Source organism: Perognathus longimembris, chromosome 2, assembly GCF_023159225.1.
Source record: "Perognathus longimembris pacificus isolate PPM17 chromosome 2, ASM2315922v1, whole genome shotgun sequence".
NCBI classification, from domain to species: Eukaryota; Metazoa; Chordata; class Mammalia; order Rodentia; family Heteromyidae; genus Perognathus; species Perognathus longimembris.
The window spans coordinates 126906303-126930648 of NC_063162.1; the positions used below are offsets into that span (position 1 = coordinate 126906303).

The following is a 24346-nucleotide window of genomic DNA, read 5'->3' on the forward strand; positions in this document are numbered from 1 at the left end:
CTCACTCTTTTAAAAAACGTTTTCTACAGAGTTATATTATTATGATTTCTAAGAAAATTCCTAAGGAAAGCAGCTATTTGTGTCAAGTTTTAAAAAGTCTCTGAAATTTTTTATTCTGCTACACCTGCTGTTTTTCCCCAAGAAAAAAAATACTTGAATACATCATTTATATGCTTGGCACATGTACTTATGATGACAGTGATAAGGGAGATGAAAGTGTTGCTAGCACAAATAGTTACTTAACAAACTTTTAGGGCAATTAAACTTATTGATATATTTCTAGGGAATGAAAAGACCAGTAAAAGCTAGTTTGATGAGAAAATAAGTAGATAGATGGCTAACAGGAGTTGAGTGGCTGGTGTAAAAATTAGTCTGATCCAAAATTCACAGCTAGCAGGGCAATCTTCTTTTTTTTTTTTTTAAAGAAATATACTTAAGTGCCAAAAGTTTAATGGCAAGAGTGCTTTTAGATAATCACTCCCAGGAAATGTTTGTTCAGTGAGATTATCTTTACTATCAACTCAAAAGAAATAAAGAAATATTTTATGGGTGATTCAGTTTCACCTGATGTGTGCACATTTTCAGAGAACAAATTAGTCAATCTGTTTGAATCATCTTTGCATGTTCCATTTAGTTAAGAAATTGAAGTTAGTAAATGGCTAGCAGTATTTCAGAGAGCTTAAAAAAAAAAGCAGAAGCAATAAAGAGACATTCTGTGTTGAAAGCCTGATTTAGGCACATCCCAGGAATAAATGTATCCAGACAAAAATATATAAAAAATGAAAATATTTCTAGAGACACTACAAATATAAATGCTGAAATTGTTAACACAGCCAAATCTGGAAAATATCTAGGAAAATGATACAAATACATGCCAAGTGGATGGCATTAGAGTAACATGTTTTTGTAGGAAAACAATCTTAGAGATGAAAATTATTAGAGTTGGAGTTGGAAAACACTTGGTAGTTCACTACTTCAACCCCAAAATGCTAGTACATATTTCAAAAATTATCCCTCCCAGGGTGGAGAAAATCACCAACTAATAGTGTTTACCAGTTTCTATGGTGTAAATATTCCCACCATGGCTGATTTCAAGAAACCAAGATAAAGTCATTGATATGCAAGTTGAGAAAGTATGCACAAAACAGATTGGCATCAGCTAATACCAGAGTATAAGTGATTGGTCCAACACTCAGGTTACAAAGTAGAAAGCAGTTAAGGCCAAAGGAATGGGATGGCTTGCTTTAAGTCATGCACCTAATTAGCTTCACTGCCACAACTAAAGCTAGGCTTCCTCTGAAGACTGAGAATGCACTATGAGGAAATCACTGTGATGGTTTGATTGATTAGTAAACCAGCTTAACACCCCAGCCTGGTTAAGATTCCCTTCAAATGTCTTCCCATATTGAGTTTAAATGTGACTCCTTGCGTGCCCAGCACTGTTTAGTAGCTTGCATGCATTGAATCATAGAGCAACCATCCAAAACAAGGGAGTAATACTATAATCACTTTATATTTCAGATGAAAATATAAAACTCAGGCTGGGAATGTGCCTTAGCAGTACAGTGCTTGCCTAGCATACATGAAGCCCTGGGTTCAATTCCTCAACACCACATTAAACAGAAATAGCTGGAAGAGGCACTGTGGCTCAAGAGGTAGAGTGATGGCCTTGAGCAAGAAGCCAGGGACAGTGCTCAGGCCCTGAGCCCCCTCAGGACTGGCAAAAAAAAAAAAAGACTCAGTGCCATACAATGAATGGATGAATTCAAACTCAGCACCCTGTCTCCAGAATCTATGCATGCGTGCATTGCCAGAGTCATTGGAATACTGAGTTCAGCAACAAATTCTTGCAAAAGGTCTCCTTCTGTTCCTTAGAAAGGACACAAACATTTTCTTAAGAAGACCTGATTTAATCAACACACACCTTTGTAAATGAAGAAGGGCATTAATTAACCAGAATGGTGCAATAAAATGAAATATTTTAGGTGATGACATTTTTTTAGTATCTGAAATTTAAACAGAAACCCATGTTTTAAATTTAAATCCTAATCTTTCTTAGTCCCAATTTTTCTTGAATAAAAATAAATACACAGCTTTTCTTGGATTTCTCAATCCAAAGAAATGGCATCATTGTTGGCTATCAAAATAAAAGGAAGGTGTAGAAAACAAGGGAAGGGTACAAATTCCGATGTCTGTTTAGAAAGGTTTCCCTTCAAATAGGAAAAATGTCCTACTCTATTGTTTTTCTTTTTCTATTATTTGTGTTTTTCTTCTTCCCTATGTGCTAGAACTCAGGTCCAGGGTGCCCACCCTTAGCTTTTTTGTCCAAAGCTGGTGTTCAACAACTTAAAACGCACCCCACTTCTGGCTTTCTGCTGGTTAAATTGGAGATAAGAAATTCACTGACTTTTCTGCCTGGGCTGCTACTGAATCTTAATCCCCAGATCTCAGCCTTCTGAGCAGGTAAGATTACAGGTGTGAGTCACTGGCACCCAGCTCCTTACTGGTTTTCATATGATTTACTCTCACATCAACTGTGATAACAAAAGAACCATTTAACTGTACATTTCCTGAATTCTGGCTAATTGAGATTTAGTGCAGAGTGTGACTTATTTATCAGTCTTAAGACATAATTTAATGTAATAGCACATTGAAAAAGGAAATCATTTTGAACACTCCATCAAAATCCTAGAAGAGAAAAATAAAAGTCATTCACAGTCAGAACTGTATTAATGGGTATCAACTAAGATGCAAATTGGTTGTCATGTTGTTTTAACTTCCTTTTGGCAATAATGGCTCATTTACTTCCTTTTTATTATATTTTCTAGGAAAAAACATGGTAATAAATTATTAATCAGACTAATGTTCCTTATTTTTGAAGATACACTGATCTATACCTTATTGACAAGAACATTTAGTATTTCACATAACAATGTCAACTAATAAGATAATTTATCCTTAATTCTTTTTTGTTTTATTCTATTTTCTTTGTTGGCACTAAAAATTCTGTAGTACTTTTAAAAGAAAATGAAAATTATGTATAAAAATAGCAAAACAACTCCCTGAATTTATATCCAATCTGAAACTGTTAAAATGCTTTCAGAGTTGAAATTTCGTTTTCATACAATCATGTGAGAATATTGGACCCTGGGACTGTGACCTGAAGTCACATAGCTAGAGAAGGAAGAGTGAGTGTCAGAGGTCTGATTGTCTAACTTCTGCTCCAGTTGTATTCTGCCTGTGTTCAGAAAGCTAGTCCCACATTAGTGAAGCATTTGGGAGCATAAATGAATTCCTATCTGTCAGACAAAAATTGAGTTCTGGATCTAACTCTGACTTCTGACAAGCTTGCTCATCCAGAAGAGGAAGATAATAACCCTTTTTCACAGGATATTTTTGAAGACAAATCAGAGGGTTTAGTGGAATGCCTAGCATGTGGTAAGCACTCAATGCAGTCTATTGTCATTTTTATTATTATATGGTTTATACCTCTTCTGGTGATTGTCCTTAATGAAACTTTGTTTTGCCCTCTGGTCCATCTTCAGTTTGCTAGCTTTGCTTATACACCACTTCAGAGCCTCTATACTTAATAAGATACTGTTACATACTTTAATAAAAGGCCTAGGCATGCCTTTTATACCCTGGTAATCATTTTGTCCTTGGCTGTCTGTCCTAGGTTAGTTCTATCTTTCATGAATGTGAAGATGAAGTCACAATACATTTTTTATCTTAAAGGAGCCTCAGAGCTTAAAGTAGCCCATGGAGTTGTCCTTTCACTTTTTGCTGACCTCAGTTTGCATGCCCTACTTTAGTTTTCCTAAACTTCTCCCTCCATCTGAAGTCACTCCTTTGTATCCATTCCTTACAACTGATAATCGTGTGAGCTAACTTATGCTTAGAACACTGAGATCATGTCCCGGTGTCCCTGTACAGTCTCTGTATTTTTATTCAACTTATCCCTTACTGTTATTTTTCAGGCATCTTACAATACTTGAGAAATTTATTTATTTCCTTCTCCTTTGGAATAGTGTTCCAACAATTTTATCTCTCATCTGCATTTGTTTTCCTTGGTTTTCTAGGCTCAACTGTTCACTATTCTCCTGCTCATGCCATGTATTCTCTATTGCCTCTGTGTCTTTGCACTGACAGCTTTGCCTGCTAGGAATTTCTATCTTTACCTTTCTTTCTTTCTTTTTTTTTTTTTTTTTTTTTTTTGGCCAGTCCTGGGCCTTGGACTCAGGGCCTGAGCACTGTCCCTGGCTTCTTCCCGCTCAAGGCTAGCACTCTGCCACCTGAGCCACAGCGCCCCTGCTGGCCGTTTTCCATATATGTGGTGCTGGGGAGTCGAACCGAGAGCTTCATGTGTAGGAGGCAAGCACACTAGGCCATATTCCCAGTCCCCCATCTTTACCTTTCTTGAAAACTCAGCTGTAGTATCATCTCCAATCTGATTGGTCTCTCTCTCTCTCTCTCTCTCTCTCTTTTTTTTTTTTTTTTTTTTGGCCAGTCCTGGGACTTGGACTCAGGGCCTGAGCACTGTCCCTGGCTTCTTTTTGCTCAAGCCTAGCACTCTGCCACTTGAGCCACAGCGCCACTTCTGGCCGTTTTCTGTATATGTGGTGCTGGGGAATTGAACCCAGGGCCTCATGTATAGGAGGCAAGCACTCTTGCCACTAGGCCATATCCCCAGCCCCTGATTGGTCTCTCTTCATCTGCATTCCCATCACTGTCTGTTCACCCATTGCCTCTGTTAAGTGACTGAGTTTTCCCAAGGAAATGTACCCCTTCTCTTTGTCTTCATTTGTCTACCCCTTTCCTCTTGACCCCACTGCACTCTTTTCAAGTGCCTACTTTCCGATGTTTGATTTTTCTGAACTCTGTTTTTTGCCTTTCCATGGAATTGCACTATTGAGGTCTCCCTTGAATCTATTGTATTTCAGTTAATATATCTGTATATCCTTGCATACTACCCAATGTATTTACTTATGAGTTTGTAAGCTAATTCTAGCTTCCATATATAAGGGAAAACATGGATCCTTTGCCTCTCTGAGTCTGACATTTCACTTAACATAATCATTTCCATTTCTTTATAAATATTATAATATTCTTTCTAATGGATGTGTAAAATTCTAATTTTATATATAAATGTGAGATATATACATATATATCTCACATTTTCTTAATTCATTAGTCCATTGAGGGGCTGATTCCAACCTTGACTATACTGAATGATACAGCAATAAATATGGATGTGCTGGCGGCTTTACTGTATCCTGGTTTGTAGTCTTTGGGGTAAAGGCCCAGGAGTAGAATTGCTGGATCTGAGAATAGTTTAGTTTTTAATTTTTTGAGGAATTGCCACACTGATTTCCACAGTGATTGAACAAGTTTACATTCTCACCAACATTATATTAGAGTTCCCTTTGGCCACATCCTCACCAGCATCTGTTATTGTTTGCTTTCTTGATAATGACCATTCTAACTGGGGAAGTGGAATATTAATATTGTTTTGATTTGCATTTCCTTTATGACCAGAGACATTGATCATTGCTTCATGTGTCTATTGGCCATGTTTACTTCTGAAAACTCTTTAGCTCATTAGTCCACTTGCTAATTGGGTTGTTGATGTTTTGAGGGTTTAATTTTTTTAACTTCTCTGTTCATTCTAGATATTAGGCCATTGTCTGATGTATAGCTGGCAAAAATAGTCTTCTATTTTGTAGGCTGTCCATTTAGCTTGTTGTTTATATTCCTTGCTATGAAGACGTTTTTTAGTTTGATACAGTCCCATTTATCCTGTCTTTCTTTGATTTGCTGTGCTTCTGGATCTTTATTCGAAAGATTTCTACCTGTGCCCAGGAACCCTAGTGTTTCCCCTAGTCTTACCCATCAAAACCCCAACATCACTCTTCAGTGATACAGGGAAAGAAATCCAAATGTTTATATGGAACAACAAAAGACCCCAAATAGTAAAAGCAATCCTTAGCAGGCACAATAGTGCTGCAGGAATAGCAATATCAACTTCAAACTCTCTTACATAGGTATGGTAATGAAAACAGCTTGGTACTGGCACAAAAACAGGCCTGAAAACCAATGGAACAGAATAGAAAACCCAGAAATAAACTCGCAGACTTATCGCCATTTAATGTTTGATAAGGGAGCCAATAAATATATACTGGATGAAACACTGCCTCTTCAGCAAATGGTGCTGGCCAAACCGGATATCCACATGCAATAAACTGAAACGAGATATTTATATATCACCTTGCACCAGCATAGATTCAAAATGGATCAAAGGTTACTTGTACTCCAACTAGATTCCAAATTCCTTCACCAAGATGGAGTTCTGAATTCTAATTGCCACTATGTTGCCCAGAACAGATGTTCTCTTGTCCAGGATCAACTGTGTTACTTTCCCAGTAAGCAAAGGTTCTCAGAATCCTTTTCATTATTCCTTGGGACAATACTATGTCTACTCACAATTTTCTTTATTTATTCCATGCACCTGCTTCCTGGCAAATAATGTGAAATTTACTAGCCATTCCTGTAGTAAAACATTCACTCATTTCCTGTCAGCCTACTAAATTCAACATGTTTAAAATTTGTAACTTTAGCCTAACCGCCTTATCTCCAGATGATTGTCTTTTCTGTTATAGCAACCCCTTATATAACAAGTCTTACTTAGTTAGATATTTCTCTTATTCATCAGTTTCTTCTTGTTCTAAGGGACTAACATCTTCGTTCTGCCCATTGTCACTTCATTATTAGCTATAATAAGAGCTGGGCAGGTGGTGTTTCCATTGTCTGATTCTTGTGCCAAGCCATTTTGTTTTCATATCAATCTTCTCAAAGTAAAACTTTAGAGATCTGACTCTCCAGCTTAGGCCCCTTCATTGACTTTCCATGACCTCTTTTTTTTTTCTTCTTCTTTTTTTTTTTTCTTCTTTTTTTTTTTTTTTTGCCAGTCCTGGGCCGTGAACTCAGGGCCTGAGCACTGTCCCTGGCTTCTTTTTTGCTCAAGGCTAGCACTCTGCCACTTGAGCCACAGCACCACTTCTGGCCATTTTCTGTATATGTGGTGCTGAGGAATCGAACCCAGGGCCTCATGTATACGAGGCAAGCACTCTTGCCACTAGGCCATATTCCCAGCCCCATGACCTCTTAATTAAAGTGTTCAATTCTTAAGGCACTTTAGTTTAGTTTGCTTGCTCAGCAGGTACTCTGCCTCTTGAGCCATGCCTCTAGCCTTGCTTTTTGTTAGTTGGTGTCTCCAGGATTTTTCTATCCAGGCTATCTTTGAACCTTAATCCTTGAGATCTCAGCTCCCTGAATAGCTCGGATTACAGAGTAAACCAGTATCCTCCAAATACCTACTATGATTTTAGAGGATCACTTTGTCCTGTCAGAATGATTTTTTTAAAAATAGAAGGAAAAATATGGAACCAACCCAGATGCCCCTCAGTAGACAAATGGATCAGAAAAATGTGGTACATATACACAATGGAATTTTATGCCTCTATCAGAAAGAATGACATTGCCCCATTTGTAAGGAAATGGAAGGATTTGGAAAAAATTATGCTAAATGAAGTGAGCCAGACCCAAAGAGACATGGGCTCTGGTTTCCCTCATAGGGAATAATTAGTACAGGCTTAGGCTAGTCACAGCAGAGGATCACAAGAGCCCTATAGCTATGCCCTTGTGAACACATAAGATGATGCTAAGTGAAATGAATTATGGAAATGAGTGTTATATCACTGTTGTAATTACTTTCAACATGCCATGTGAAACCGTAGCTTTTTTTTTGTTGATGATCCTCTTTTTTTTTTTTTGCCAGTCCTGGGGCTTGGACTCGGCCTGAGCACTGTCCCTGGCTTCTTTTTGCTCAAGGCTAGCACTCTGCCACTTGAGCCACAGCGCCACTTCTGGCAGCTTTCTGTATATGTGGTGCTGGGGAATTGAACCCAGGGCCTCATGTATATGAGCACTCTTGCCACTAGGCCATATCCCCAGCCCATGTTGATGATCCTCTTGTATCCCTTCCTGCTGTTGTCCCCATGCTATCACTGTATCTCATCTGAGTACCCTGGATACTGTATATATTGGTATTAGAACCAAGGAAGGGAAAAGGAATATCAAAATCGAGAGACAAAGGATAAAAAGACAAATCCAAAAGCAATACTTACAAAAATCATTTGGTGTAAACCAACTGAACAACTCATGGGGGGAGAGGGAAACAGGAAGGGGAGAGGGGAGGAATGAGGGAGGAGGTAACAAATTGTACAAGAAATGTACCCACTGCCTTACATATGAAACTGTAATCCCTCTGTACATCACATTGACAATAAATAAGTAATTATTCAGAAAAAATAGAAAGAAATAAGAGCTATTTTCCTTCATTTTCAGACCTCGCTTTTTCAGCATACTACCTTGTGTGCAACTACTTAGAAGAATTCAGTTGTTTAGAACTTGGTATGCTTGAAATTTTAAAAAGAATAACAAATCCAGTCATGTTTCCTGGTAGAAATATTGTCCATGTTCATACAATGGAATTTTGTACTAATGTCCTTTTTACTAATAGCTTTTTGACTTGGTAATGAACAATATGTTGTTTTTTTACTGAGAAGTATGTCTAAGACTTTAGTTCTGAAGATAATATTTTCTTTTGTATCTTTTTAAGCCTACTGTTTGAAGCCCCAGTAATCTTTCATTAAGCATTTGTCCATCTGAAACAATAGGTTAGCTATGACCAAATCATAACCATACCTTTCCTCTGCATACAAAATCCTATAAACAGCATGTGATTATATTGCTTCTAGAATTTATGATTGTTTTCTTCCACAAGCAAGCTAAATTTAGCCTGGTAATTCTACATGCTCCCAAGGAAACAATGCCTGCTGTGATTTCTAGAATAAATGAATCTGAACCACAGTTCCTTTACTTGACTAACCTAGAAACTTTAAAATCAACCTAGTCATTAGCCACAGATATGAATCCACATTAAACAATCAGCAAGGGGTTAAGAATTTCTTTCTATGCTGTTTCTTATTTCTATTGTTTCCTGCTATGCTTCTTATTTCACTGCTGAATGAGTCTCACTTAGTTGTTTCATGGACCTTAATACAGAACATTGTTTGCATCTCATAATGGTTCTCTAAAATTACTCGTTCATGGCTTGACTTCTAAAATTAAACTATGTAGAGTCATGCCCAGCCACACAATGCATCTTTATGTGAAGCTAGCTAGAGGCTGTTGTTTGCATTCTGTGTAAAACTTCCAGTTAGGAAGTGTTACTTCTGAGAGTTTCACTGGGGTAGTTCTTTCCATGTTCTCTTGTTTCTAATGATAACTAACTAAACTGCTCCCACCTGTGCATGTTTTGGCAGATCAACTTGTCACAATGAAGGCCCATGCTGTGCTTGTGTCTGGCATCCTTGCGCTGCTAGTTACCTTGGTGCAGAGGAGCACTGGGGAGTGTAAAGAGGCCCTAGTCAAGTCTGAGATGAATGTGAACATGAAGTACCAGCTTCCCAACTTCACAACAGAAACACCCATCCAGAATGTTGTTCTGCACGGGCATCATATTTACCTCGGGGCCACGAACTACATTTATGTTTTGAATGACAAAGACCTTCAGAAAGTGGCTGAATACAAGACAGGGCCTGTGTTGGAACACCCAAATTGTCTTCCATGTCAAGATTGCAGCATCAAAGCCAATTTATCAGGGGGCATTTGGAAAGATAACACCAACATGGCTTTGCTTGTGGACACATACTATGATGACCAGCTCATTATCTGTGGTAGCGTCCACAGAGGGACCTGCCAGCGACATGTCCTTCCACCCAAGAATACTGCTGACATACAATCAGAGGTTCATTGCATGTTCTCCCCACAAGTGGATGAAGAGTCCAGCCAGTGTCCAGACTGTGTGGTGAGCCCTTTGGGAGCCAAAGTCCTCCTGTCTGTAAAGGACAGGTTCATCAACTTCTTTGTGGGCAATACTTTAAATTCTTCTTACCTTCCCGACCATTCCTTGCATTCTATATCAGTTAGAAGACTAAAGGAAACTCAAGATGGTTTTAAGTTTTTGACAGACCAATCCTATATTGATGTTTTGCCTGAGTTTCGAGATTCTTATCCCATTAAGTATATACATGCCTTTGAAAGTAACCATTTTATTTACTTTCTGACGGTTCAGAAGGAAACCCTGGATGCTCAGACTTTTCACACAAGAATAATCCGGTTCTGTTCTGTAGACTCTGGATTGCACTCCTACATGGAAATGCCTCTGGAGTGCATTCTCACAGAAAAGAGAAGAAAGAGATCCACAAGGGAGGAAGTGTTTAATATCCTTCAAGCTGCGTATATCAGTAAGCCTGGAGCCAATCTTGCAAAGCAAATAGGAGCCAGCCCAAACGATGACATTCTGTATGGGGTATTTGCACAAAGCAAGCCAGATTCTGCCGAACCAATGAATCGATCTGCCGTCTGTGCATTCCCTATCAAATATGTCAATGAATTTTTCAACAAGATTGTCAACAAAAACAATGTTAGATGTCTCCAGCATTTTTATGGACCCAACCATGAGCACTGCTTTAATAGGGTAAGTCACACTGGTTCTCCAGTTACAAATTTTGAAGTACAAAGAGATCAAGGGTAAGAAAATTAAGCAATTGAATTTACATTCACATCTAAAATGATATTCTAAAAGGTTAATGTGGTAACTAAAACAAAAAAAATATTTTCACAATTTGCATCTGCATGTCTGCAGTTTACATTTTTGCCTTTTAGGACTGATGACTGTACTTATGTGAAATGTTATTTTCACAGGAAGTGTTAGAGAAACTCTTGGTACTTTGATTTAAATACAGGAAAATCTAACAGCTATAAGCAGAGGATTTTTTTTCCTGGTGTAAGAGGAAAAGCAGCAACCTCATAGTCCTTTGTGGCCTTGAGTATTGTTATCTTGAACCCAGATTAGCACATTTGGCCCTACTGTGCTTCCTAATGTAAAGACCATTAGTGATCACAACTTAAGAAATACCATCACTTTTATAAAGATGATTTGACTTTGGAAATGTGTCTTACCCTAGCATTTGTTAATCTAACAAATAAAGGTTAATGTTGCAAGCAGGAAAAAGTATGCTATTTTTAAGTTGAGCCCGGGGCTTTGCACAGCCTCGTTGCACCACTAACTTTGTTTTTGTTTTTGAGATTGAGCCTTGTTAATTTTGTTCATGCTGGCCTCAATTTCATTATTCTCTTGCCTCCCCTTCCCAAGTAGCTGACATTACTAAATCCAGCTTTAAATATTTCCTCCATAAGATAAAGTGTGTAGTTTTTCTGAGAAATCTGAAGGGCATATAAGTTCCAAAAATGTGGTTGATTTTTGGTGAAATGTTTGAGATATTTCCCCAAAAGGAAATGTCAATTAATGTTTTTGTGAAGCTAAGAAAGTACTTCTGAAAATCAGTTTCTTTTTTGATGAACTAAACACAAAACTTTCCAATTCCCTTACAAAGTCTATGGATATGCATAACATCCATTCACATATATCCCAACTAAGACCTTTTCCCTGCTTATGTTTATTTAATATGCTACAAACAAGAAGCAGTGGAGTTCTTCATAAAGCTGTTCCCTCTTTCACTTGATGATAGAAAACAGTGAAAAGAAACAAAACGACCTTCAGAAATCTGGGATTAGGAAACAAAAGCAGTTTAGAGAAAACACTTTTTCTGCATCCAGTAAGCTAACTTTAGCAACACTGGTTTCAAACAAGCCCCTGAGAATTCCCTCCACAGCTTCTAGAATAAATGGCATTGCCTTTAAATCTTAGGAAAAATATCAGAAAAAGATTTGGCTTTACAAAGGCTTGTTGATGCCTTAACTGATGGCTTTGTTTTATACACTTCAGCCCACAGATGTAGAAGTTCTTGTGGATTCTAGAAATTCTCAAAACCTGTCTGAACTTTATCTTACCCCCTTTGACTTTCTTAGTGTTCCAAAAGGAACAAAGAGGCAAGATTATTCAATAAATTGCAGACAAGTTATATATACCAGGAGAGGGGGGAAAATGCCCAAAATGCCACACCTGAAACCATTATCACTCAAATCACAAAAATTCTTTTGGGAGACAAGATGAAACTTGCCAATCCAGTATGCTTACAAGGGAAGCCAAATTGTGCACTGGCCGAATTCCATAAAGACAAATACCTCCAAACGTCCATTCTTTCTTTGCCTGTTTGTCTTCTCTAGTTACTAAAGATCAAAATTCTTCTGGGAAAGAGACAATGCCTAGCCTCTTTTTTCCTATAACTGGTCCACAGAAAGACCTAGGAGTGTTTCGATAATCAGTACATGACCTCTCTCACTTTGTCTTAAAATGAAAGCAACAAGAACATTCATCACACAAAAACAAAATGATTTACAAGACTGAACCTGTTACAGGGTCTCTAGGCAGTTAGAATGACTCCATTTTGTCTTGGCAGATTACCTTGGCTTCCTATCAGATGGCCTTTCTAACAATAACTTGGAACTGAATTTTTATTTTGGGGTAAAGTTGGAAGCCTAGACACTTCCAGTGCAGTTTTGTTATTAACTTCTCTAACACATGCATAGAGGGACTTGTGTTCTTTGGATAAACTTAAGAGAAGTTTAGCAATACGTTTATTTATCTTAGGCTCCTACCTTAGCTCAATGTGTGAGTACAACCCCCCAAGAAGGGCTTTCTGACCACTTTCAAGCTCCTCATCCTATGCAAAGAGGGTTTCTTTCTAGGATCAAACATAGAGTGCCAGGAGAGGGTACTTTACATTGTAGTGGTCCAACAGCTACATCAGGTCTGTCTTACTTAGGTATGATTGTTTTTGCTGCTTTTTCCACCCTCAACACTTCATGAATGTATGCAAACCCTATCCACATCAACTTATATTAATGACAACACATAGGTCTCTCTCTTGAATCATATGATGATTTCCAGAGAGCATGATCCTCACTGTATGTTATAGGTGCTTTTTCTAGAAACTTAAGCTATGTGTGCCATTCATGTAATACACAGGTTCACCGAATCAGTCCTTCTGTAAAAATATACTTTTGATTGTTGCAATGCAGGTATTTTCCATGTTGCTTCAACTCTTAAAAGAATAACTTCTAAGTATTGTGAAGTCATACACTGACAATAACTGTTACATTTGTCTTTAGTGTCTTCCCTGCTTTTTTACCCATTGATGGTGCACTTCTATAGACATCCTAGCTTAGTGTTGATTGGAGTTGTTTTGAGGACAATGCATATTACCTATCCAGCACATTGTCACCCTAAAAAAATAGTTGAGAAAATACCCATATGATACAGAAATTTTGTTTTGCTTTTTATTTTGGGTTTGTTGTTTTGTTTTTGTTTTTTGTTTTTTGTTTTTTTTTGGTTTTGGTTTTTTGGAATTTTTTTTTGCCAGTCCTGAGGCTTGAACTCAGGGCCTGAGCACTGTCTTCGGCTTCTTTTTGCTCAAGGCTAGCACTCTATCACTTGATCCACAGCGCCCCTTCTGGCTTTTTTCTATATATGTGGTACGGAGGAAGAGAACCCATGGCTTCATGTACATGAGGCAAGCATTCTACCACTGGCCATATTCTCAGCCTAATACAGAAATTTTGTAAAGACCCAAATTTGGAGAAACAGAGGGGAAATCAATTAAGGAATATACTCCTTTTATTCATGGACAGATGTTAACTATTCAATTAATTTTCTTAAGATTGACTGCAATTTCCAAACCAGATGTGAGTCCAAAGGAAAAAAAATAGAATAACACATTGATTCAGCCTCATACAAATAAGAATCAATATTTATCCAGTATGTTATATGGGAATTTTTAAACCCCAAATTGCCCAAGAGATTGTTCCCTAAGTTATAAAATATTTACTATAAGAAGCAGAACAGTAAATTTTAGAAATATTTTTCATCACACCAGTAAGTGTATAGATGAAAGTACATTATAAGGAGTGACATTGATCAAGATGCCTATAACTCATGAATTGATGTGTTGAATTGAAAGCCCTTTGTACAACTACTTAATGGTAATTTTAAAAGTGTTATATACATATATTAAAGTATCAGCATGCAATGCTTTTGTACAATTAATGTACACTAATTAAAATGATTGTCCTTAAAAAGACAAGAAATAAAGACTAAGTTTATGATAAATCAAAAAGAGAAATATTTTTCATCAAACTTGAAATGAAAAGAGGTTTTTGAAGTAAAATATAGTTAACATATAATGTTGTTTTCTTGCAGTCATGCTATCAAAAGTTTTCTCTACTATGTAGCTATTTGAAAGAAAAACAAACTTGTGGCACATATTTTTAGATATTTGTCATCTTAGTGTCCAGTGATGGATCAACTGCGATGGGGAAGCATAGCATTCGGTGCCAGACACTCAACATAGAAGTCTAGGCTGCTGTATACCAATTATGTGACTTTTGCCATACTATTCCAACTTTTGGACACTTTTTCATTCTTGATGTGCAGAAAATTGTCTACAAGGTTAGCAAAAATGGGAGATAATAACGATGAAGTACCTGGAAGAATATGGTAACTATACATTTAGCTTCTTGGGAATCCACATGTCCTAATAAATTGAAACATAGTCAAGATTTGGGTTCCATTGTACACCTGGATGGCCATGAGATGGATGAACCATTCTTTCTTCATTTTTCTATGGATAAGTACAATAATGTCCATAAAAATCCCTAACTTTAGTCCCTGGTACCTAATAAATAGCAGTTATTATTTTAAGGAATGCTTGTGTTTAAAAAAAAAAAGCAATTCAGATTGTTTCCTGCAAGGGGCATATTTCTGGTTCTATTGGTCATGAGAGTCATTCACCTCCCTTTCTACCTGTTGGGAATGTCCCATCTCCACAAAGATTAACTTGTTAATGCCTCTTGAGATATGTATTTCCAAAAAGAAAAATGGGGTCATTTAAAGGGGCATGGGCTGGGGAAGAAGACAATCAAATAACAATTGTATTATATAGTCAAGAAGAAAGGTATTCTACTTCATCCCCTGCTTTAAAAGTTGAACTACCTGTAGCACTGTGAGGTGGTGGGGTTATATACTTTAAATGTAAACTTTATATTAAGAATTTGCAGGCAGTACAGCTTTAGAAGAAATTAACCTAAGTTGTTTGTATCAAGCTTCCTTGTTTTTAAATATCATTTAATCTCAAATGCAAAGAGTAGCCAACTGATACTCAAAGTAAAAGAAACTAAAGGTAGTAATTTTCCATCTCAATATCAGAGCGCCAAGGCTAAAGAGTCATCTCCTAGAGCCATAAAGGGAAGAAAGCAGAGTGATTAAAGCAATTTTCCAATAAGAGTAAAATTCCAAACAAGATGCAAACAAGGAATAATAGTAATAGGCAGAAAAATAAACGTAGAGTGATGTGCCTTTATTACTACTATAAAGATTATAGATGAGTAAAAGTGAGTTACATTTAAGTTGTAATGGAAGAAAATAATTGCAGCCCTCCATCAGGAAACCACAAGGGCCATTATTGATCTGTCATCTTCAGGGCATGCCTTGTAATATTTAACAGAATGAACAAAGATTTATAACTTTTTATAGGCCATATAGCTATAATCTCCCACATGCTTTAAGCTGCAAATGTGAAGCCTGTGTTACAAATAAATCCTTTAACATTAGAGTCATTTTGTATGTCTTATTTAAATAATCTAGCACTCTCTAGAGATTATATTTTGTATTAGGGATGAAAAATGTGAAGTCAAATTACAAGATATTTCTTGTTCCTGTGCTCAGAAATTTTTTTAAATGTTGTTTTATATGAAGAGTGAGGTTCTTAATACTAGACTATCCTCTAAACCTAAACACTAAATATCTTGGCCTCAATGACAAATATAACTGTTACAAAAACCAATGTCTCATGAAAGAGTAAATGATGGGGTTCACCCAAAGAAAAATCTACATCGAAATCTACCTAGAAATTTATTAATTTTCACTTGATTGTTTTTCCCTGTATGGACTTTATTTTCTCCTATGGTCAGAGAATGGCAGAAACATTTGAATTTTCCATGCTATCTATCCCTTAATAAGTGACCTGTTGCATGGACTATATTAAGAGAAATTTAAAATCCATTTCTTTCCACAGTTTTTTTGTTTGTTTGTTTGTTTGTTTGTTTGTTTGTTTGCCAGTCCTGGGGCTTGAACTCAGGGCCTGAGCACCGTCCCTGGCTTCTTCTTTTTGCTCAAGGCTAGCACTCTGCCACTTCAGCCACACCGCTACTTCTGGCTGTTTTCTATATATGTGGTGCTGAGGAATCCAACCCAGGGCTTCATGTATACAAGGCAAGCACTCTTGCCACTAGGCCATATTCCTAGCCCTCTTTCCACAGTTGTGTAATACTCTTTGAGATCACTAGACTCACGCTGGGGTTGGTAGAAAACATACTACACAATGAGAATGCCTGAGTGCCACTTGCCTTCATATAACCTTCCTCCTGCTAACCCCTGAAAGCCCTTACATGGCTCATTCTTAGATCCATCCCAAGAAAGATGAGAGCAAAGGGATATCGGATATTTCTATAAGCTAAAGGCAAGAGAGTGTAGTCAAAGACAAAACTCACCAAAAATGTAGGCAGGCTTTACCTGTGGGTTCTGTTAACTCGATGTGCAATTGACAATATCTCCCATTGTATGAATAATCAAAAGTTAACCATGCCACATTTTAGAGAATCCTTCATTCTTCTAAGCATCTTTTATTCCTTTGGGTTTTTTTTTGTTTTTTTTTTTTTTTTGGCCAGTCCTGGGCCTTGGACTCAGGGCCTGAGCACTGTCCCTGGCTTCTTCCCGCTCAAGGCTAGCACTCTGCCACTTGAGCCACAGCGCCACTTCTGGCCATTTTTTCTGTATATGTGGTGCTGGGGAATCGAACCTAGGGCCTCGTGTATCCGAGGCAGGCACTCTTGCCACTAGGCTATATCCCCAGCCCTGGGTTTTTTTTTAACTGTATATTTTTTGTCATCATTTTTACTACTGGGGAATCAAACCCAGGATGTTGCACTTGCTAGGCAAGCGCTTTACCACTGAGCTACATCCCAGCCCTATTAGTGTCTTTTAAAGTGGGCCATTTCCTTACGAATGGGGCAATTTCATTCTTTCTGGTAGAGGCATAGAATTCCATTGAAGGGGAGTTCACTGAGAGTCTTTCATCCTTTTTTATTCTATGTCCTGGTAAGTGAAAATCAGAATGATTAGAAAAAATTATAGTAAGTGAAGTGAGCCAGACCCAAAGAAACATGGAATCTATGGTCTCCCTCATAGGGAATAATTAGTACATGTTTAGGCTAGTCATAGCAGAAGATCACAATAGCCCAATAGCTATGCCCTTTTGAACACATAAGATGATACTAAGTGAAATGAACCCCATGTTATGGAAACAAGTATTATATTATTATTGTAATTATTTTCAACATGCCATGTGAAATCGTACCTTTTTTTTCTCTCTTATTCCCTTCCTGTGGTTTTACCCCCGCTATCACTGTACCTCATCTGAATACCCTGGATACTGTATATATGTGTATTAGAACTAGGGAAGGGAAAGGGAATACCAAAATTGAGAGACAAAGAATAAAAAGGCAAACCATTCCAAAAGCAGTACTTACAAAAACCATTTGGTGTAAACCAATTATACAACTCATGGGGGTAGAGAGAAAGGGGAGAGGGGAGGCGGAGGAAAAATGAGGGAGGAGGTAACAAGTTGACCAAGAAATGTACTCACTCTCTTACATATGAAACTGTAACCCCTTGGTACTTCACTTTGACAAAAGGGGGGAAAAAAGAAGAAAATTAAATAAAGTGGGCCATATGACCTATGTTTTATTTAACTTACTGATTTCTACATGGAGATTCACTGGTAAAACTGATGCAAACAGGAAGGAGTTTATACAAAAGCATACACATTTTGGTTAACTTTTGGAAAGCCCACGTGCTAATAAAACTTTAATCATGGATACATATTTTCATTGATGTACTCCATGATTAGAGATTTGTCGGATCCTACATTTTGATAATAATGTAGTAATGTATTTTTTGCACAAAGTAATATATCAGATTTGGGGCGTTAACATCTTTCCTCCAGACTTAAGTCTTATCAGTGGCCTCTGTTCTAATCTCCTCACTGAAGCAAGAAAAATGAGAATGTGTCAAAATAAGGATAGGCAACCCACAAGGAATTTCTGCAGTTTCTTATTCATGCAATGGCACAGATAATGACTCATTGGGCACATGGAGTCCCAAATGACTAAGTGCCCAGATACGTGCCATAAGTCACTTCTCCACTATCCAATACAGGCTGTGAAGTTTTCATTTATCAAGGAAATGAATGAAACCCAAGGCTTAACTACTCTTGTCATTTAAACTCCGTTGAATTTTTTGTTGGGGGGGGGGGGGCGTGTTGTTAAGTGATTCTAAAATCCTGGATTCATTCCAATCTGCTAATTATATATTTTTCCTATCTAAAATGTTCCAGGCAGGCACATTTGCATATCAATTACTCGCTGAGCAATGTTGACTTCTTATTCTAAAAGCCAAGGTATGCCTTAAAGAAGCATTTTATTGCACCTCACTCCAAAACTAGGCTCATGACAAAGTGGATAGTGTATCTATCCAAAGAGAGTTTATTAATGGTCCCCAGTCCTTTTTTTAAGAAGAAACTGTCTAAAAATACATAATAGTATAAGATAAGGTTTGTTTTAACCATTCCTCATGCTTACACCTAGGGAGGATGGTTTAGGAACAGTATAACACAGAAAGATACATTGTGAATTTAGTCTAATATCTGATTTCAATTTTCTTGTTTTGCATAAATCAGCAAAACACTCATCAGTCCAAAGACATTGAAATGGTAGATGTTTCTTCAAGTTGTACCCTAGATAAATGAATGAATTAAGGTCAGTTTGATTTAAAAAAAAATGGTGAGGAGAATGAAGTCAAAATTCAATGTATACCTTACAAAACAGAAAAATGAAAGGGGAGGGGATTGGGAGGGATGAGTGAAAATGTTGAAAAGGCTGCCATCAATCAAGGTGCATGGTACTCATAAATTGATTTGTGGAAGGGCAATTCCTATGTACAACTACTTAAAGATAAAATAATTTTTAAAAGCATTCTTTTTGAAGGACTGATATTTAAGAAAATTAAGTTTTCTCTGTTGTCATCTCAAAATACAGATTTTTTTTACAGTTACCTAGAATTTATGCCTGAGTGCCAGAAAAGTGTAAATCTATATATTTAATTTTCTTGTTATTTTTTTAAATTTAAAATATCTGATTAACACTTGGTATCTTGGAATCCACCTGCTAATAAAACTATAGGTGACATGTGGTAGTCAGGAAAGGGGAAAATGTAAATTAAATTGTTCTGGTAGCTCTGAGTGAATCAATAGTATTTAGTGCTAATGCACTAAACAGATTACAAACACTAATGCAATGGCAGTCAATAGCAAGAATGACTAGCTCTAAAAATTATCTTAACAATAAAATGTGCAATATTTTCCATTTATTTTTAACTAATTACATTACAGATTTGTTCTTTCATCTTATTAGTTTAAGCTAAGTGCTAGAAGCCTAGCCATTTTATTTAGTGCATAAAATGACCAACTACCTTGTAATCATTGTTTTCAGCAAGAGACAGATGAAAGGATTAATTCATGCAAGCAAGATCCAACAAGAAACTCAACAGCTATTTATTGAGTATTTAACCCTACTCATATGACAATGGCAAACCAACAAAGCATGGATGTTACTTATCTTTATGAAGCAGATGGAATATTGAAAATGACAGGAGCCCCATGGATAAACAAATAGCATCACGATAATTTACATACTGTTAGGGAAAGAAAGATTGTGAATACAAATGAGAAGCAATACCTAAATTTGGTAGCTTAATCATAAAACATTGCCTTGAGTAGGTGTGAGTTAACTTATATATAAAGCTTAATATTTTAGAAGTGTTTAGTACATGGGAAAATATTTAAAAAGTATTGGATACACTTTAGCAATCATTATCCATTTCATAAACTTTACCCTTTAAGTACAAGCTGCTATATTAACTTTTGCTTTCTAAAACAGGTTATGGTCATTAAAACTTACTGTTTTACACTTAGAAAAAAACTCACAAGAAGTAGTATTATGTGGGAGAATTTAATAATTTTAACATTTTAAACATGATAAAAATAGTTCTCAGTGTGTTTAAACTTTGCTTGTCTGATTACTAAATGAACTAATTTACTTCCATTAAGTGATTGTTAGTATAAAGAAAGTAATAGGTAGGTTGGTAGAAGCTAGGACATCATTTCCTACCATCACTGCCTCTTGTAGACCATCAAGTTAATGGCTTTTTTGGAAATAGGTATGTCTTCTACTAGGCCATGTTTTTTTCTTCCTTGTCTCCTCCTTTCCTCTGTGTCAACATCATCAACCTCTTTGTCAGAATGTTTCTCTTGGGAGTAGAGGGATTGTCCTGTTACCTGTAAATCCTACAAGAAAGGATAATACAAATCTCAGAATACACAAAATAAGCCCTTTTAAAACCATAACTATCATAAGATATCAAGGGAATGTAATGCTGGAGGTGGCCCCAAACCACATTATCTTTCTGTATCTGCACAGTGTACTCTCCACAATTGGATCCATTTATAGTCCATTTCCTTCTCATGATAATCATGTGGCTCAGAGGCCAAATGGGAGACAAAGTGTTCTGAGGGCTCACAAGGACCTCGTGAACACTAACTGAATATACAAGTATGTGCTCTGTATCTTGTTGCAAGTTCTTCATCTCTAGCTGCACACACATTGGTCTTTCTGTTTCACATTAATCATATTCATTTACATTTATTTCATTATGCAAATATCTAAATGATTTTAAACTGTCAAAGGGTAGGCCTTCTGCCATGCTTTTTTTTATACCTAAGCATATGCTTTATAGATCATAGACAATAAATAGTGCTGATTTTATTTCATTATTTAAAAAAAAAATCTCCAGGAAAAATTTATGTACTTACACAGGAAGCATCTGAATCACGGAAGTGTTTGGCTAGAAATTCCTGGTAAAGTTTTTCAAATCTACTTCTATGAATGGGTCATAAACAATATTGTTTTTGTCCTCTCCACAAATTATAAAGATTTGAAATGCAGGTGTAGAAATATGTCAGTGGTGCAGAAAGAAATGTTCACCCTTTTTGTGTGTATTCACTGTGTTTACTTTTGTTTTGCCAAGAAAGAAGTGGTGTTTGCCAAGGGAATAGGAGGCATTTAATCTTCAGAGCTTGTTCTGTGCCTACAGGTGAGAGGTCACTGCTTGCCTCTTCCTGAAGACTATAATTATAGGTAGACGACTTTATTTTCCAGTAAAGCAACCAGAATCGTGACTACAACCAATTGTTTATAAAAGTGTAGTGTATATAAAAGATACACAAAATCTCAAGGGAAAAAAAAAGAAGAAAAGACTACTTTTCTTCATATTTTCATTAGTGACAGAGGATTCAAGACTCTGGGAATGTTCTGAAGTACAATCATAGAGGTGAACATGAGGTCAAATTAGATGATCCTGGGCTTAAGGAACTGAATTAAGTGAAGAGGAATTTTTAATAGGATATAATGTCTGATGATGGACTAAATATAAACTTGTTTGTGTTTCCAGCATCATGGTAAACAAGGAGCAGTAACTGTATTAGTAAGGGCAAATTGAAAAATATTTCTAGCTTGGGAAACACCATTTATACTGAGTTTATCTAGAACAAATGCCAAAACTATATAAGCAATGTTTTTTACTCTCAACTAAACTCACTCTGATTTTCTGATTAGTTATAAACTATTGGTTCAAGTCATATTGGATATATAATATGCAAGGTCAACTCTGCTACTGGCTTAATATTGAGGAGTCAGTAGTCATAAAATACTAAGCAATGTGCAAGTGTAAGTGTAACTATAGTACTTTTTAAATACAATTAAAATTAATAGGTCAAGGTATATGTTTTGGTATATAAAAAGAGGATTAAAATATATGCTTACTTTAAAAATTGGTTTCACATTATGATAGTTTGTACTAGTTCGAACGTTTTCTGTTTTAGAATCAAATGTTTTTAAAAATGTGAACAATTGCATGTTTTCAGGTGGGGCATGTAACATTTTTGTTTTGTTTTTGTTGCCAGTCCTGGGGCGTGGATTTAGGGCCTGAGCACTGTCCCTGGCTTCTTTTTGCTCAAGGCTAGCACTCTACCTCTTGAGCCACAGCGCCACTTCTGGCTTTTTTCTACATATGTGGTGCTGAGGAATCAAACCCAGGGCCTCATGTATAGGAGGCGAGCACTTTACCACTAGGCCATATTCCCATCCTGCATGTAACATTTTAATAGTGGACCCCATGCCTTCCTTCCTAATGTACTTCTAGTACATTCTGTTCCAGAAGACATGTTCATCTTAGCATTGAAGGTTTAGAGTTCAATATTTCATGCACAATTATAGATTATAGGATGAAAATAGTGTACCAGGATTTCATCATACCTCACAAAAAGTTCTTTAATAAGACAAACAAACAAACAATCAAAAAACCCTCCAGATTATCATGATGTCTGTGGGGACCATGGTTTAAACTGCTCGCAATTGGATACCTTATGACTCTCGTAATAATCCAGTTGAATGAAGATCAACTCAGCAAAGGATTATGAACTCCTTGGAAATAACATACTTAATATAATTTCATAAATATTGACTAATAGGCTTTCCCTGTGTTCTCTTGGTCCTTAGAACCAGCTATTGGAACTCACAGAGCCTTATTTAACTGCTTTGTGTATTGAAGGTTCACAAACTAGTTAAGAAACAAATCTGTTAATATATAATAAAAGCTCTGTTCCAGTGAATGGATAGCTTCATTTTACCTTTCTTGCATTTAGCCAGGCTTTCATCTTATACGCTAAACTACAGGCATATTGCAAATTAAAGTGAACAATTGTTTGCTTAATGCTCTGTTTCCTTCTTGCCTTATTTTGTGTGCCAATCCCAACCCAGTTCCCCAGTGGCTCAGGAAGCCCTCAACTGGGATTAAGTAATAGTTTACACAACCTCTCTCATTCATTAACCCATATTGACATTCTCATTCCATGCTCTAGTCTTACTTAAGACTTTCTTAAGCACCTTATCCAGCTGCTGTTATGGATGAGAACACCATCTATTTAATCAAGAAACTTAATAGTCCCAAGAAATCATTCAGCCTGTCTCAGCCTTCTTCATTAGCACAATCTTCTTCTATACCCCTTTCAAAATGAAACCTGTTTCCCCCTGATAAATACACAGTTTTAAAAAATCTTTATTTCTTCTCTTCTTGTACAATACACACACATAAAGCAGAAACAGAAAATGTTATTATTACAGTCAGAGGGTTTCTTTTTATAGTGTATTAAAGAAATAATGTCAATAAGAGCCAAATTACCCTGGCTCTGTCCTCATCCATCTATATTTCTCCAGAATGTTGCTGGATTAATTTTTCTCAAAGACAAACCTATTTGTGTGACAGTATCCCTGAAAATACTTCAATGTCTCATCAATAGTTTCGAAGTAAAATCCTTCCTTGCTACTATGATTATTCAATGTGTTTCTTGCTGTGGTCCTGATGAATTCCTGTTCTCCCTCACCTAAAGTGGTAAGATAGTAAACGTTAAACTCTAGATGGATTCTGCCATCCTCTCTCTGAATTCATCCTCTCTCTGTTTGCCAATTTCTGTCATATAAATGACCTCCACCAAGATAATGTCAGGTTGTCACCAAAACAGGTTTTGCCATTGAACAACTACAGAGAGGTATACACAAGTGGCTCTGAGCATGTATATGAGGTGGCTGGGGCACATTAAACCAGATGCTTGACCCCCCTCTTCCAACCCAGGACTTGTGGTTCCCAGAGTCCAGGAATCTTCCTCACACAGCCTTACCTTCCCACACCCATTCCATGGTTGGCCTCAGATTCTTTCAGCACTCTTTTCATCCAGTTTATACTTTATTCTTTAAAATTTGTCTGAAACCTTTCTCTCCTCTAGGAGATATTCTCTAGGTCTCCTCCCTCCCCCATTTTAGATTTTGCTAAGTATGTCACATGCATTCTTTGGTCATTTCTACACATCTGTTACTTCTTTCAATAGTAATACATTCACCACTTCCATTACCAGCCTTGTAAAAGATTTGGACTACAAATTTTATTTCCATATCTCATTATCTAACACCATAGCTTGAACAATATATATATATATATATATAATATGAATAATTACAAGTTGATGTTTCAAACAAT

The 24346-nt window shown here is 36.7% G+C and overlaps 1 protein-coding gene across 3 annotated transcripts in view; it reads left to right on the top strand.

Moving 5' to 3' along the window:
* Positions 1-24346, top strand: part of Met (MET proto-oncogene, receptor tyrosine kinase) — a 112114-nt gene that overhangs the window by 21334 nt on the left and 66434 nt on the right. For all 3 annotated transcript variants that reach the window (XM_048340107.1, XM_048340108.1, XM_048340109.1), the window contains one exon: positions 9384-10600. In XM_048340107.1, coding sequence (XP_048196064.1) covers positions 9384-10600 — 1217 coding nt within the window. The remainder of the gene's footprint in view (positions 1-9383; positions 10601-24346) is intronic.